This window comes from Ischnura elegans, chromosome 7 (assembly GCF_921293095.1).
Source record: "Ischnura elegans chromosome 7, ioIscEleg1.1, whole genome shotgun sequence".
Lineage (NCBI taxonomy): Eukaryota > Metazoa > Arthropoda > Insecta > Odonata > Coenagrionidae > Ischnura > Ischnura elegans.
The window spans coordinates 113,101,042-113,115,347 of record NC_060252.1 but is presented as its reverse complement, the minus strand read 5'-3'; the positions used below and the strand labels follow the sequence as shown (position 1 = coordinate 113,115,347).

At 40.2% G+C, this 14,306-nt stretch overlaps 1 protein-coding gene across 2 annotated transcripts in view; it reads left to right on the top strand.

Annotated features, from left to right (window-relative positions):
- The window catches only part of LOC124162377 (cytochrome P450 4C1-like), a 41,368-nt gene that overhangs the window by 24,850 nt on the left and 2,212 nt on the right, over nucleotides 1-14,306 (top strand). Inside the window, exons 5-13 of one of the 2 annotated variants that reach the window (XM_046538892.1) lie at nucleotides 2,742-2,927; nucleotides 5,156-5,225; nucleotides 5,629-5,755; nucleotides 7,305-7,395; nucleotides 9,972-10,049; nucleotides 12,206-12,315; nucleotides 12,467-12,535; nucleotides 12,618-12,786; nucleotides 13,986-14,165. In XM_046538892.1, the coding sequence (XP_046394848.1) occupies nucleotides 2,742-2,927; nucleotides 5,156-5,225; nucleotides 5,629-5,755; nucleotides 7,305-7,395; nucleotides 9,972-10,049; nucleotides 12,206-12,315; nucleotides 12,467-12,535; nucleotides 12,618-12,786; nucleotides 13,986-14,165 (1,080 nt within the window). The remainder of the gene's footprint in view (nucleotides 1-2,741; nucleotides 2,928-5,155; nucleotides 5,226-5,628; nucleotides 5,756-7,304; nucleotides 7,396-9,971; nucleotides 10,050-12,205; nucleotides 12,316-12,466; nucleotides 12,536-12,617; nucleotides 12,787-13,985; nucleotides 14,166-14,306) is intronic. The other variant, XM_046538893.1, reaches the window with a different exon arrangement.

Below are 14,306 nucleotides of genomic sequence, written 5' to 3'. Positions count from 1 at the left end.
ATAAAAGTGAATGGGACCATATTGCATCCACCCGCTTGCCGCGTCGCCGTACTCTCCGCCGCCGCCGGCCAGAACCGGTGTCGTCCGTGCGTTCGAAAAAACTATTTAAAATTCGGGGTTGCAAATTGGTGCAAGGTTTGACTTTAGATTCACAATGTAGAAGCTTCAAAGAACGACATGATATAAGTTACTTAGTGTAAGCCGGTGACAATGTCTACTTTTTTTCTACGTTTATGTGAAAAAATGGGTTGAAAACAGGCTCCGCCATTTTGTTATGTATCTATGATTATTGATGAAACAAAATCTTTAAAAACCCTTCAAATGAAAGAATAAGAAGTGTCAATTAAGATGGTATAACAGTTTTGTCGATAAATCTATTTATAAAACCACTGCACGAGGATAAAGTCGGCAATTTTCAGAAAAAATCGAGGGTGGTCGTTTTTCGCTAAATTTGCTCAACTTTGACCTCACATATATTGTTAAAGTGTAAACATAGGACCAAAATAATCTGGGAAGTTATGCACAATTTATTTGAGAATGTGTATGCGAAGTTTCAATTTCCTAGCTCAAAAAAATCGATTTTGAGGTTTTGGCCAGCTTTTTTCGATTCTAGCCCACTGTGCGGCGGGTCGAAATATGTATCCAAAGAAAGGAAGAACCTCGTCCCGAAGAAAACACCCTGATGCCTTGTTTCCACTACGAAGGGTCTACAGCGGTTAGGGGATGATGGGTAACCTGACCAGCGTTCCAACGGGAAGTTTGTCCGAATACCCTGCCGGGAACAGAAGTTTGGGGGAGGTAAATAGTTGAGTAACGAAATAGCGTGTGATGAAAATGTAGGTTCAAGTAGCTAGATTGTTGCATTTGATCAACATTTATTTAATGCTGTGGCGAAATTGGATCCGCCTCCGGAACAAATGGAAGAAGAAATGCGACGGAGGAGGAACCTGAGGGCCTATATTATAAATAGGTTACGAAGAAAACCCCGGCATTACATTAGAAGAAGTTGACGGTTTGTTAGCAGTCAGGGGTTTTGGGATGGAGATGTTCCCAAATGACCCGATGCTTTTCAAAAAACATATCGTATTCAGCGGGATACATTTCAAATGCTGTGCAATAGAATAAGGACTAGCATCGTTAAAATAAGTACGCGCACGCGAGAAGCTATTCTCGTCCCTAAAGGATAGCGATTGCACTGTACTACCTCAAGTTTGGGTCAGATCTTGCAGTGGTGGAGGTATTCTGCGATGTCAACATAGGCCGCTTTTATACCCGAGCAGCTAAGTCTGCCCACACCTGTTTGTGGCCTTTAAATGTACCCCGAAACCTCCGTTGGATATTTTCCTCTTCATAAATCGAGAGCAAGATCTCCGTCTCGTCGTCTAAAAAATTCTTTCTCTCAGGATTGGCCATCCCCGCTCTTATTAAAAAAAATGTGTACTCGCAACGTTTTTCCTGCCTTCAATAATTGCCTGATCTCGTGGTTGTTAGACGAAATACGTTCGTCAATTGCTCACTAGATCAGGAAACTAGCGTTCCCACTACGATTTCTAACCCGCGTTACCTGCTAACCCGCGTCAGCCAACCCGGGTTACAATTCTGACCGGGGTTGGCGCTAACTGCCGTTTCCACAACGATATGTAACCCGGGTCAGCGCTAACCCGCGTAAGAAGGGCGTAGTTGAAAAAAGGCATGAGAGCCCAGTGCATTCCATTCACTAGTCTAAATTCCGTCAGGGGTTTTTCCCCTGGAGTTTCGCCTGCGTGCCTCGTCGGTGCCGTCAAGGCAACGGATGCCTCGCCTGCCAACATTGCAAGTTTTCACCCATTTACCCCCATAAGAAAAGTGGGACAGGTGGGAGTCCACATATGGTTGAAAAAGATAGTACGTCGGAATGCATATATTTACGGTAGATTTAATGTTTTAGTTTTTCTTGCTGCCATTGTTTTCTTCCTCCATACATTCGCTTTAAATTTAGTTCTTATAACCAGGGCCGGCCTTAGGGCGGGGCGACCGCGGCGACCGCCCAGGGCCCCGCGTTCGTGAAAAAAATTAAAATATACGATAGTTTTGAAAACGCAATTTCAACTATTACTGTATTGTTAAGTCCATGCTAGACAAAAAATAATATTATGAAAAAGGAATAATAATGCAGTAATTTTTATTGTGCAATTGCGTTTTTGTTTTTATGATAACCCACTACATAAGAGTGATTAAACTTCAATGCAAGGGTAAGTTTATTTTTATTAATTTATTACCATTTTGACCTGCATGTGAAATTAAAACTATCTTTTTTCATTTTACAGTAATTGCTTTAGGCTTACAACTAATTAACTTTCATAATCTAACTTATAAAAATACGTACCTATTGAAAAAGCGCTTTTTATGTTTATTTTACGTTATAATTTTATGAATAAATATAATTATAAATTTTATTTGTATTATACTATTTTGAACTCAACTGCGTGATCGTATCATAACGGCGTAATTACGAAGTCTGAATTTGGGAGGGGAACACATACTTAGCCAGAGAGTGGTAGGGATTCAAAATGCTCGAGTTTGTAGATGGGGTATAGAGTTTAATATTTTAAGTGAGGGGCCCCGCACTGAAGGTTCGCCCCCAGCCCCGCACCTGCTAGGGCCGGCCCTGCTTCTAACTGCCATTGTTGTTGTTCAATCTTGTTCCATGGTTAGAAAACTAGATTTTGTTGAAACGATGGACCTTCTCTATCGGCCCGTAGGTTCCAAGTGGCACGCCCACCGCAAGCTCATCACCCCCACCTTCCACTTCAACATCCTGGAGAGCTTCGTGGACGTGTTCGTGAAGCGGACCAATCAGATGATGGATCGGCTGAAGGAGAAGGCGGGCGGCGAAGTGTTCGACATCTGCCCCTACACGCAGAAGCTCACGCTCGACTTCATCTGCGGTGAGTTATTCGCCCACAAGTCGTGGTCTAAGTTTAGCCTGTTCGTAGAAAATAATGGCAATTGATTTCAATTAGAATTCAAGAGAAAATTATCCTCACAGTTTTTCGGCGGTCGTAGAAATAAAATAGCGTGGTTTGGACGCCATCTATTATTTTTCTGCAGAACTATTACAGCAAAATTCCGCACACGAGGTATTGAAATTGAGTTACTTGTTTGAGGGAGAACGAATTCCCATATCTATCCGTTCGACAAAACATCTCTCTCAATGTATCGCTCCTATCGGACCAGTAAATATAGTGCGGTTCTAGTATTATGTTCTCCGTGTCTCTCTGAAAGATATCCATTCTCAATTGCTCAAGCAATATAAGCCTAGCGCGCAGCCTCCGAGTCTCCAGCGGCTCCCAGCCTAATTCGCTTAACATCTGGCTAACGCTGCCTGTACGCCCATTTGAGAGACAAATCACCAATGGCGGCGCTGCAAGCGCTGACGTAATTTGCCAATATGGCCGACGCATCGGACGCATCGAGGATATTGTTGTGACGATAACATTCGTGTAATAAGAGGAATGGTCGAGCTACTGCAAAAAATAGAGCATAAGATGTCAAGAAAGGTTTTTCTCAGTTTTAAGGTGGTATTTCGATACGTAGGGCCAACGAAAAATAACAATAAAGATTCATAAAGTTATAAATTATTACTGAAATATCCGCTACTAGCTCACGACGATTACACAGAGGGTTCCCAATGACCATTAATTCGTCACGCCCATAAAAAACACTATTCTTTACGGGTTAGAAGAGAAAAAGTATAATACGTTGGTTGCCTTAAACCTAAAAACCACCGTCAAAGAAAATGAAGAATAGCAGCAACGAGTGGTAACTTAAAGGTAATAACAATATCTCCACTCTTGGCTCTACACATGAACATTGTTTAAATCAGATAATAGAATTTCAAATTCAGAGTGATCACTATTTCGCGATACATAACAGCGTCGAAATCAAATAAACGTATTTTAATGCAAATTCATAGGTCATAGAGCATAGGTCAATTATGTTTATAATGAACGAAACAGGGCCGATTACTTCCTTGTGGGACACCGGATGTGTAAAATCGATTTTTCGATTGATGCGCAGTATGGTATGTGTTTGGTAGAATGCTTCCACTTGGTTTTTGGTAGAATGTAGGCCACTGGTCTGTGTCATAAGTTCCGACAAGTTAACTTATCGTGGCTTTAACATCCAATGGACGCAACTTCTTGGTCTCGATCTAGGGTAGGGTAGATGCAACTAGGGTAGACTGGGGTACGTTTACGCAGTGTACTTTTTCCGAAACTGATTATAACTGGCTCGCCACCAGTCATGGAATGTTGATGCTAATTCCTACTCGGCATTCTCACTTGCTTTTGAACATCAGTCGAGCATCGTATGCCGAAAGAAAAACCTATTTTCTGTCAAGGTGAGTAAATTTTGCGCTGAACTTATTGAAAAGTATTGTGACTCATAATAATTATTTCAGTACAAACAAATATATTAGAGTTGCAGAATTTATCCTTTATTCGAGAAATAGATATTCTGTTTTCATATTTTCTATTAATTTTCGATTCACGTCAAAAATAAATACAATCACGGCGTCGGGGCACATTTGCGCATTGACATTGGGGCACCTTTACGCAGGTTCTTAATGCGTAAACGTGTCCTTGGAACTTCTTTGCCTTGGCCTTTCTAAAAAATCATTTTTTTAATATTTCCAACCTATTAAGTTTTGCAAATCATCGTGTAATGCTTAGTTTAGTAACAAAGAAAAAGAAAAAAATTATGGCACAAAAAAGCGAATACAAGAAATTACGTAAAAATCCTAGTTTCTACGGAAGCAGAAGAAGAAAACAGCAAAGCAAAAAGTATGAAACCGAAAACTGCATGAAGGAAAAATTTGGTACGCTCTGGAAAAAAGAAAAGTCTGTTGCGTAAACTTGCCCCGATTTCGAAATCGGGGCAAGTTTACGCAACAGACCTCGACTTGAAAACATATTTTTTGCGGTCAAAAACACAAATATGCCATCAACTGAATATATACAAATGTTGTCTTTGTTAACTGCTTTTTTAAACCACAATGTCTAAAATTTCCTAAGTTAAAACATAAAAATTAGAACATAATTTGAAAAAAATCCGCACAAACGTGCCCCGATTTACCCTATTATAACTTGGCCTAAGGATTTTTTTTTCTTTTCAGAAACTGCCATGGGAACACCGGTCAATGCTCAAAATAACCAAAGGCTCCAAATCGTTTCTGCTATCCACAAGTGAGTAAATGTTAAGCCTTGATTAGCTATGCTTAAATACTACTCAGCTAAGAATAAATTATGGATAATAAATATATACTATATAACTGCGAACTTGGCGTATTGTTAGCGTAACTAGCTCTCTTCATGACTTTGTCAAGTTGCTTTCTGAGATTTATGTCTTTAAATTAGTCATTAGGATTTCAAATTAGTGCGCCAATTTGTCAGCTTACATTTTGGAAGTCTGTGACCCAGTTTTTTGGACTCACTGCCATGTCCTTGCACTTCGTTGTAAATTAGTTAAATAATTAGGTCTTTTTGCTTTGCCCATCATTTCGTTCCAATCCTATGCATGTCACACGAGAAGGTCGATTTGTACTTGAGGATTTCTCGTCATTTTCATGTTTTCCAAAATCTTCTTTAGGTTGGAGGAGATTGGAATTTACCGAATGATCCGGCCTTGGCTCTTGTCCGATTGGCTCTTCAAATTCACGAAGATGGGCAAGGAGCAAGACAAGTACAAGAACATTCTGCACAGTTTCACCAATAAGGTGGGTGGTTCATTTCTTCATCTTCCCTCAATTCAGCAGCTGCTCTCGACACCTTTTTTTACTTTGCTCGGGTCCATGCAACTTTAGCGTAATCAATGTCTGGCTCATCCAGGTTCTATGCCTGACCTGACGAACTGTCACTAATCTTGCTAATGCCTGGACAATATATACTCTTATGATAATATGAAACCTAATTTTTACATTTGAGATTGTTATTATATTCCGGGGGTGGGGTAGTTAACTTTCGTTTCTATTTCCCGACTGTATTTAAATTATTTGACTTTTATCATTGTTTTCACTTTTGTCTCCCAAAGTTGGAAATTTCACATTAATGCGTGATATTCGTTCGGTTTTCCAAGGAATTCTCGTATTAATATGATATATTGTACTTAAATACTTTTTTCAAAGTTCAGTTGATGTTTGGAGCGGAATTAAAGGAATAAAACTCACTTTTGAATGTTAGTAAATGCCAAATTTCCACTGTACTAACAAGTATTGGTTGAAAATTGCAAGTAACTTTTGAATTGCCCCTACCTACAAGAGGATTCCTCCTGATTAAAACTGAAACAACTCTATATAATCACTCCTGAAAACGAGTGGCGGAATCTTTTATTGACGTTAATTCATTATTAAATCTATGGGCATACCCAGCGAGGGGCAGGAGGGAGCAGCTCCCCCCTCCCCCCTAGAAACAAAAATCACAAATATCTTTAAGGAAAATAATATTTTTTCAAGCAAATAATTTTAAAACCAATAGAGAGTTTCTTACAGTACAAAAACTAATAAAGAGCTGTTACATTTTCCTAAAAATGTTGGTTTCATCCACCTTTTCCATGCTTAAATCTTACCTATAACTTGAACAAACGTGGCTTGCCCCTTCCTAGTTTTGATACCGGGTATGCCCTTGATTTAATCAATGATATTTAAGTAATGCTTTAGAGAGAAAGTCGAATTTTGATCGTCTTGTTGCTCTGTTGTTTCTCATTAACCCGTTAACGCCTAGCGGTACCAAATGGTACCAGCTGGTAGTGCAGTGCTAAACGTAACTTTTTTGTCATTTATCGTAATTTTTATGGGTTTTTGAGAATTATAAATTAATAAAAGTATTTACATAAAAAAATTTCCGAAAAGTTTTCTATTTTAAAGCTGTAATTAACGCATTTAGAGCCATTTTGAAAATTGAGAATTATCAACTAGGTCAAAAAAACGGAATGTTTAGACCAAGCATTTCAATTTTCTTTACTTACGCCTTATGTACCGTTAATATAAAAGTTTTATTATGTAATTATGATTGTTTTAGCATTTTTATAACATATTAAGTATGGTTATTTGATGTGAGCCTAATATTTATGAAGCAAAATATTTTGGTGGTACCATATGGTACCGATAGGCGTAACTATTAGTGGAAAAAGAATACATTTTGCACCTAATGACTCAGAATTTCATTGACATTTAGTTACATGATTACCACAAAAATCGCAGAAACTTATTCATTCAGGCGTTAACGGTTTAACGAATGTTTGTGATGGGTTTGTGGATCCAATTGCAGGTGATCACGGAGAGGAAGGAGTTTGTTCGCAATCGAAGCATGGAGAAGGCGATGGGCATGAACGAGGAAGACACGGGCGCCACCGGAGAGGGTGAGTCACGACCTCATCAAACAATCGCCTCCATCAACAAACGCTAGTTCTAGAAATTGCAATTCTAATCCACATTGTCACTTTCTTTTTGGGTTATAAACTACTGGTTACAGACAGAATGCATGTGCCATTTTGACAAACTACTGATATAAGCTTCGCTATTCCGTATCAATCACGATAAAAACTGTAAGGGCGATGCGTACTACTCTTTGAGTAATAAGAAAATGAATTCTCTAATTGAAATGAAATCAGGATAGTACATGAAAATGGCGACACGGTTGGCTTAAAAAAATTGAAAACCTATATACCGAATAATGTAAAGGTTTATATTATGCACATTCTTTGTCAAAAATTTTACTTTTTAAGGTCGAGGGATTTCGCCGATGATGGTGAACTTTTCTTTAACAACAGATGCGAAAATCATTTATTTCGAATGGACAATAATCCACCTCCATAAGAGGCGGAGCTTGAGTAGAAGTTCGTGGACATAAACCAATTTTCGGCCGAGGCTAGTTTGCTATTCGTATTTTTTTTGTAACGGAAAAATATGTTCTCGTGTAGGACCTAGCATACGCTAAGTAGGTTCATTAAAGGCAGAGGAGGATGCGGAAATGAATATTTTGATGGAGAAGTACTGCTGTTGATTCAAGAAGAAGTTAATGCCTTGAGCTTAGCGGAAAATATTCGTCCTCTGAGGGACACGCTTTAATTTAAATGTCAATTGTACATCATTGGTGCAATGAATGTTTAATTAATTTTTTGTGGTTTATTATTTTTTGGAGTTTCTTTATGTAAATGCAAATGAGGTAAAATCAATCCAATGATCTGACTTACGTATGTGAAATATATTGTTTTAAAATTTTACCATTTTTCATGTAGGGTAGTTACGACCACAAATTTTTGATAGTTGAATAAGCGGCGATGTGCGATAAAACGTTAATATGCGATATATGTGATTCAAAGCGATTTATTTGCGATACTCTGCAACTGCGGGCGTCAAACGGCCTAATTATTGCTCTCAAAATATTTATCATCAAATTTGAAAAAGAAATTACGCCATGTACGAATGTTTTCGATGAAAGCGCATCGAGGCGCGACATAGTTCAACCATAGCTTCGATCCGCGGTCTCCTTGCGCATGCTGTGCATCTATTCACCTGGTAAACTCGTTGAGAAAAAGGTGATTAAAAGCTGCTTCGGTGGCTGATAAAGTTTGTACCGAAACTGAATATCCAAAGGCACTCTCATGTATGGAATGAATTTCCCACCGTGGCTGATAAACTTTCTGCGTCGAAGATATTCATCAACTCTCTTGTTTTGTATTTCATGTTGAAATTGTTTTATGATTATTGCAATGAAGTGCCTAATGTCCTTTCCTGCTGCGGCGCAGATCACCTTCTCATACTCTGTCATTTCGATATGATGCCTCCTGTCATCAAAAGGTTGCCACCAAGTGATAAAGAAAGGCCGCGGAGTGAAAACGATTCGCGCTGGCGTGGACTCCACTATCCAATTCTCCCCGAATGATTCTCCGTCTGTAATTGAGCTCCCAGAACTGGAGGGAGCTCTGATCGGCGCTGATTCTGGGGATCCTGACTCACTTCCAGGCCATGGCGAATGAAATATCGTCTTCCTAATTTTCAGCGTCGTTCGAGAGAGCGCTTTTCCCCCTCACGACCGATCGTGTTTTGTCTTTTCTATCGTATTCTATGACGTAGGTATGTATCGCTCAAATATTTGGTTGTCATCTCGGGGTTTCCATGGAAACTAGAAAAATATCAAAGCCAATCTTTGCAAATGTAAAGAACCACATAATGGAAAATACTGAGGTAAAGTATTCAGGCCGCTATACACGGCGAATGATGATCTTGTAAATGATGATGCTGAATGATCACGTGATCATTCACAGGATCATGCGAGAAAAATAGAACGTGTTCTAATTTTCAGTGAATTATCATTCGCGAATTGTTCCGTCATTCACGGTCATGCTGAATGATCATGCGAATGAAATCAAATTTGAAATGCATGTTGACCGCAAATTAGAGTCACGGTCTTTTTGATTGATGGCTATTTCGGAAGAAGAGTCGGAGAGGAGAGGAGGTTTTGCCTTTAGACCACTCCGAATTGACGCTTCTATTTTGCTGCCGTCTCACTTGTTCCAAATTTCCATTATTCCCTCGAAATCGTCAGGATATATAGGGGTAACCATTGTCAACATTTCCCTCATTGTATCTAAAATGTGAATATGTTTCTTAATCTTTTTCTCTGTGGTCAAATTCCAAGCACTCAACATAGGTAAATGTCGAAAATAGTCTATTCTCAATGACATGGAAATTTCACTGTGATAACATTTGGCAAGTAATTTTTCAGGATGTTCGGCATAATGATGCTAATGGAATGAGCACTTCTTAACGTTTGCCGCAGCGGTGAACACTTGGTTTCCGCGCATTTTGACACTTCTTATCTTTGCTCAGTGCCATGCTATTCGGACTCTTGTTTCCGTTGCATGGTGCTTGAATCTCAAATCGTTGTTGAATTGTTGTATCCTCTCATCTCTTCATTTCCTTTTTGTCTTAGGAGGTCACCTTCAATCTTGTGATGAAGGTTTGCAGCCGCTAAAGTCTACCACCAGTGAGAAATTTGAAGATAAAATCGGTTCGTGGAATATTTATAAAAGAAATATGTACAAATATAAATTTCTCATCCGAGTTAACTCTGGTTTAGCTTGTGTGTCCACACGCATGGTTAGTAACCATTGGTTAACTCAGTTGGGGAAGTTTTGTTTTCTTGATAGATATTAAATTCATAGGATACACGGGACTTCCACCGCACGGTACATTGATGTCAAAGACCTTGCATGTATTAGCTTAAATGTTTATATTTAATGGCGGGAAAATTGTAATGTGCTTGCTCTAGAGGAGGATATGTATTTTTGTGCTCGGGCTATGATGTATCTTGACAATCGGCTGAGTTCAGGCTTTTTGGATGACGATATTTGGTGGAGGCGAGGGTAAATGTCCATGATAAGGGAGGGAACAGTGGAAGTAAAGACGGCGTCTGCTGAAAGGCGCCAAGGGGACCAAGGCTTTACGTCCCATTCGACGGACGGAGCGTTGACCTTGAAGTGCCCCCACCACACGCCCAAGCAGGGTCAGGGTAATCTCTCCCTCCGTTAAGATTTGAACCCGGGTCCATGGGGTGGGAAGCCATTCGATCGTACCAACCCAAACCCCTAATAGGTATACGTTGATGCTTAGAAAATTTTATCCCAAAAGATCTCGTTTCAAATTCAAACATTTCGAAGAAATTGTAATGGAATTGTGCCCTTAATTCTTATCCAAAGTTGCTTTTAGTTCATGAAATGATTGAAGGATTGGAAAACACATTTTTCGCGGAAAGAACTTTGACCCAACTGCCACTGAATTGAAAATGAACACTTCCGGAAGCCCCCCCCCCCAAAATTCCGCAGCGATATCTATGCTTGCAATTCGTTCCCAAAAAGCGCGGAAAGAAACAAGGCCGAAGGTGTTGCATTCTCCAAAAACTGGTCGTCACAGATAGGCGGCAGCATTCAAATTTCTCTTCTTCATTAAATTTTGAATTCCACGGACTGTTCTAATGCAGTGCGTCGCCTTGGCGAGTGGGTCAGCGTCGACATTTCTCACAGATTTCGGCGCTATGAGGTCGGCTCTGCTCTCGCGACGAGGAGATTGATTGCGACTCGGAAATGGCCGCTCTCCGCATTCCCACTCCACGCGTCGACGCCAACTGTCGCGAGGACTTCGAAGCGAAGTAATGGTTGGAGTGGAGCGTCGAATGTCTGCGGTTCAGAACTCGTGTTCGCCTACAATCGCCGCATTCCTCCATGTTTAGTCACTAGTGATATAAAGTAGAGGGTATGAGGCAAGCCACGGTCGTGCAAGTTGTAACACAGAAAAGGTTATGAAGCCAAAATTTCAAGAAACCATGAAAGCGCTTAATTATTCTTTTAAAATTATTTGCTTGGAAAAAATATTTCCATTTTAATTACATGATTTATGGGCAATTCCATTGGTGACGGAATTACCTTTAGAGAACACTATGCAATAGGATATTTCGATTAAATCGTAAAATACTAATAATTTCAAAACTTTTTACTGCACATGATAAAAAACATTAATGAAGGTGAGAATCATACACAGAAACAAAATTAATTATCGAAGTACCTTCTAAATATGTACGTCCATAATTAACTGTGACGGAATTACTACCACGTCAACCTCCTAAGTGTAATGATTTCAAACATCTTCAAAACCATGTGAATCGTAGTGTTATATGAAAGCTTTTAATAAGGCTTTTAATAATGTTTCAAATACTGATTTCATTAAATTCAATCACTTAGATTTTAATTCATCAAGATAAAATACTTCAAGCCTCAATTTTAATTCGAGAGAAAAAGTTGACATTATCATGGAAATGCCCTTATACTAATATCTGCACTTTTCTTGGATTTGAAGAAAATTTGTTAAAAAGTTTCGTTTTAAACTAAATATACTTATGATTCTTTTGGGGTGCACCTGCCCCCCCTCCCCCCGCTGGGCACGCCCATCTGTAGTCATCTGTACTGAAGACGAAGATCAAGCGTAGTTTCATTTTTGGAGCTCAAAGAATTGGGCATAAAGTGTTGCATGCGTCCGTTCTTCATGAAGAAGCCCTGGGAATTCCAAGTGTTGAAAGAGGGTTTGTTGGAGGGGACGAAAACATTTCGTCTCAAAATCGGGTGTTCTCCTAAAATAGAAGTAGCTCACTTTTTTATTGTTTTCATCTTTCAGCTAAAAAGAAGAAGGCTATCTTTATGGATCTGCTTATAGAATATTCAGAAAATGGACGACTTTTGACTGACAAGGACATTCGTGAAGAAGTCAATACATTTATGTTCGCCGTAAGTATATTTGTATTGACTGTGATGTAAACACCTAGGTTTTTTACAATTATATTTTATAGTTAAAACTGTTTAATATGTGGTTTCAATAAATTCTTCCTCCTGTGCATCCTTCAGTTGATCACGTTTTCCATTCCGATTTCCGCTACAGGGGCAGAACACGACCCAGCTAGCCATTAACTACTGCTTATTTCTATTGGGTAATCATCCCAAAATCCAGGTACGTGCGTCCACTCGTCCTCGCTGATTGTGAGTGCGCTTTCTTCGATTGCATTGTTGGCATCCATCTTTGCTCGTTTCAGGACCGCGCTTACGAGGAGCTGGAGAGCATTTTCGGCTCGTCCGACCGCGACCCCACCACTGCTGACCTGCGGGACATGCGATACCTGGAGCAGTGCATCAAGGAGGCGCTGAGGCTCTACCCCTCTGTACCGGTCATCGCGCGCACCCTCACCCACGACGAGACCATAGGTTCGTACGTGACCACTCCAGCAGGAAAGAAACGCGACCGAAAAGAGTTAATGGCCATTGTGTGTAGTGGAGGTTTCGGCGAGGAATTACGCTCAATTTACGAGCGAGCCACCGACATTTGGCATGTGCCTTACTCACAAAACTACACTTGTCAGTCCTATTTACAATGCTCTCATCAAATTATTGCGACCAGATTTAAGAAGGGTAGTTTCTTTCATCAAAGAAAACGAAAGGCGTTGTTGCGATTCGTAGCCCACCATTAGTGTATTCATAATATACAAATTATTCGGTTTCAGAAATCCCAGTTTATACGAATGTTAATGGTCAAGTTTAACCTCATTCGAAAAATGCCAGATTGGCGCCCATGCGATGCCACTCCACGTGACGTCACAGGGACTTAGATGCTATACGAGTAGATAAGACTTTTACATCGTCTGAGATTACCATTGTATCCATGTGGCACAGAGATCAGGGAAACATCTCTTAATAATCACCTATTAAAACTGGCTAAGGTCGGAAAGTTTCCTTCGTTTGATAGGGTATTAATAATGCTTATTTAAGCCAAGCGCTACCTGCTAACAGGGTACTCTGCTAGCTGCTGGCAGCCTGCATCCTATCGGTGCTGATAGCCTCACACCAAGGTGGCCTCACACGGCGGAAGCCGGAACCAGAATGACGTCACACGGGCTTTTCCCAGCACTCATCCTTAGCAGTCGCGTTTCCGCGCGCTTGAAATTTTTTACTTTTCATTTAATCGCGAAAAATAGATATCATCATTTAAAAATCTAAAAGCGTGAAATATATACTCTGGGTGTAATAATCTTTCAATTTTGGCAGTAAAAAAATAACAAGGAACCACCCAATTAGCAGTGGTTGTGAAGAATATTAAGCCATGTAGCTAGCAGAAAGTGTTTGACTATATGGAGGTTTCGCACAGCACAAAAGATTAATCTAATACTTTGGAGAACCATATAGCCATACCTTTATAGCAGATTACACTCTCAAACTACCGTACGACTAACCCCTACCTGAAATCCCCCTGCAAAAACAAAACTTGAAATTTACATGTTACTTTCACTTGGTCATCACTAATTATGGGAGAGGAAAGGGCTGATTGCATGCTTTGAAGTAAATTACTGATGCCATTGGTGACGTATAAATCTTGTCATGGGGGCGTTTGACGTTGTATTGTCAAACAGGGAAGCACACTCTTCCGGCCGGAGCGGACGTCCTCATCCTGCCGTACGTCCTTCACCGGAATCCAGACCAGTTCCCCGACCCGGAGACTTTCAACCCGGACAACTTCCTGCCCGAGAGGGTCAAGAACAGGCACCCCTATTCGTACATCCCGTTCAGCGCCGGACCCAGGAACTGCATCGGTAAGCCAACGAGAACATATCCAACCACAAATCCTTACTCGTGCGTGGAACATGAGCGGGAAATATTCACCTCTTGAACGTGAAACTCCTCAGCGCGTGACGGGCATTCGAAAAGGATCACATATGTATGGAGGATCATAG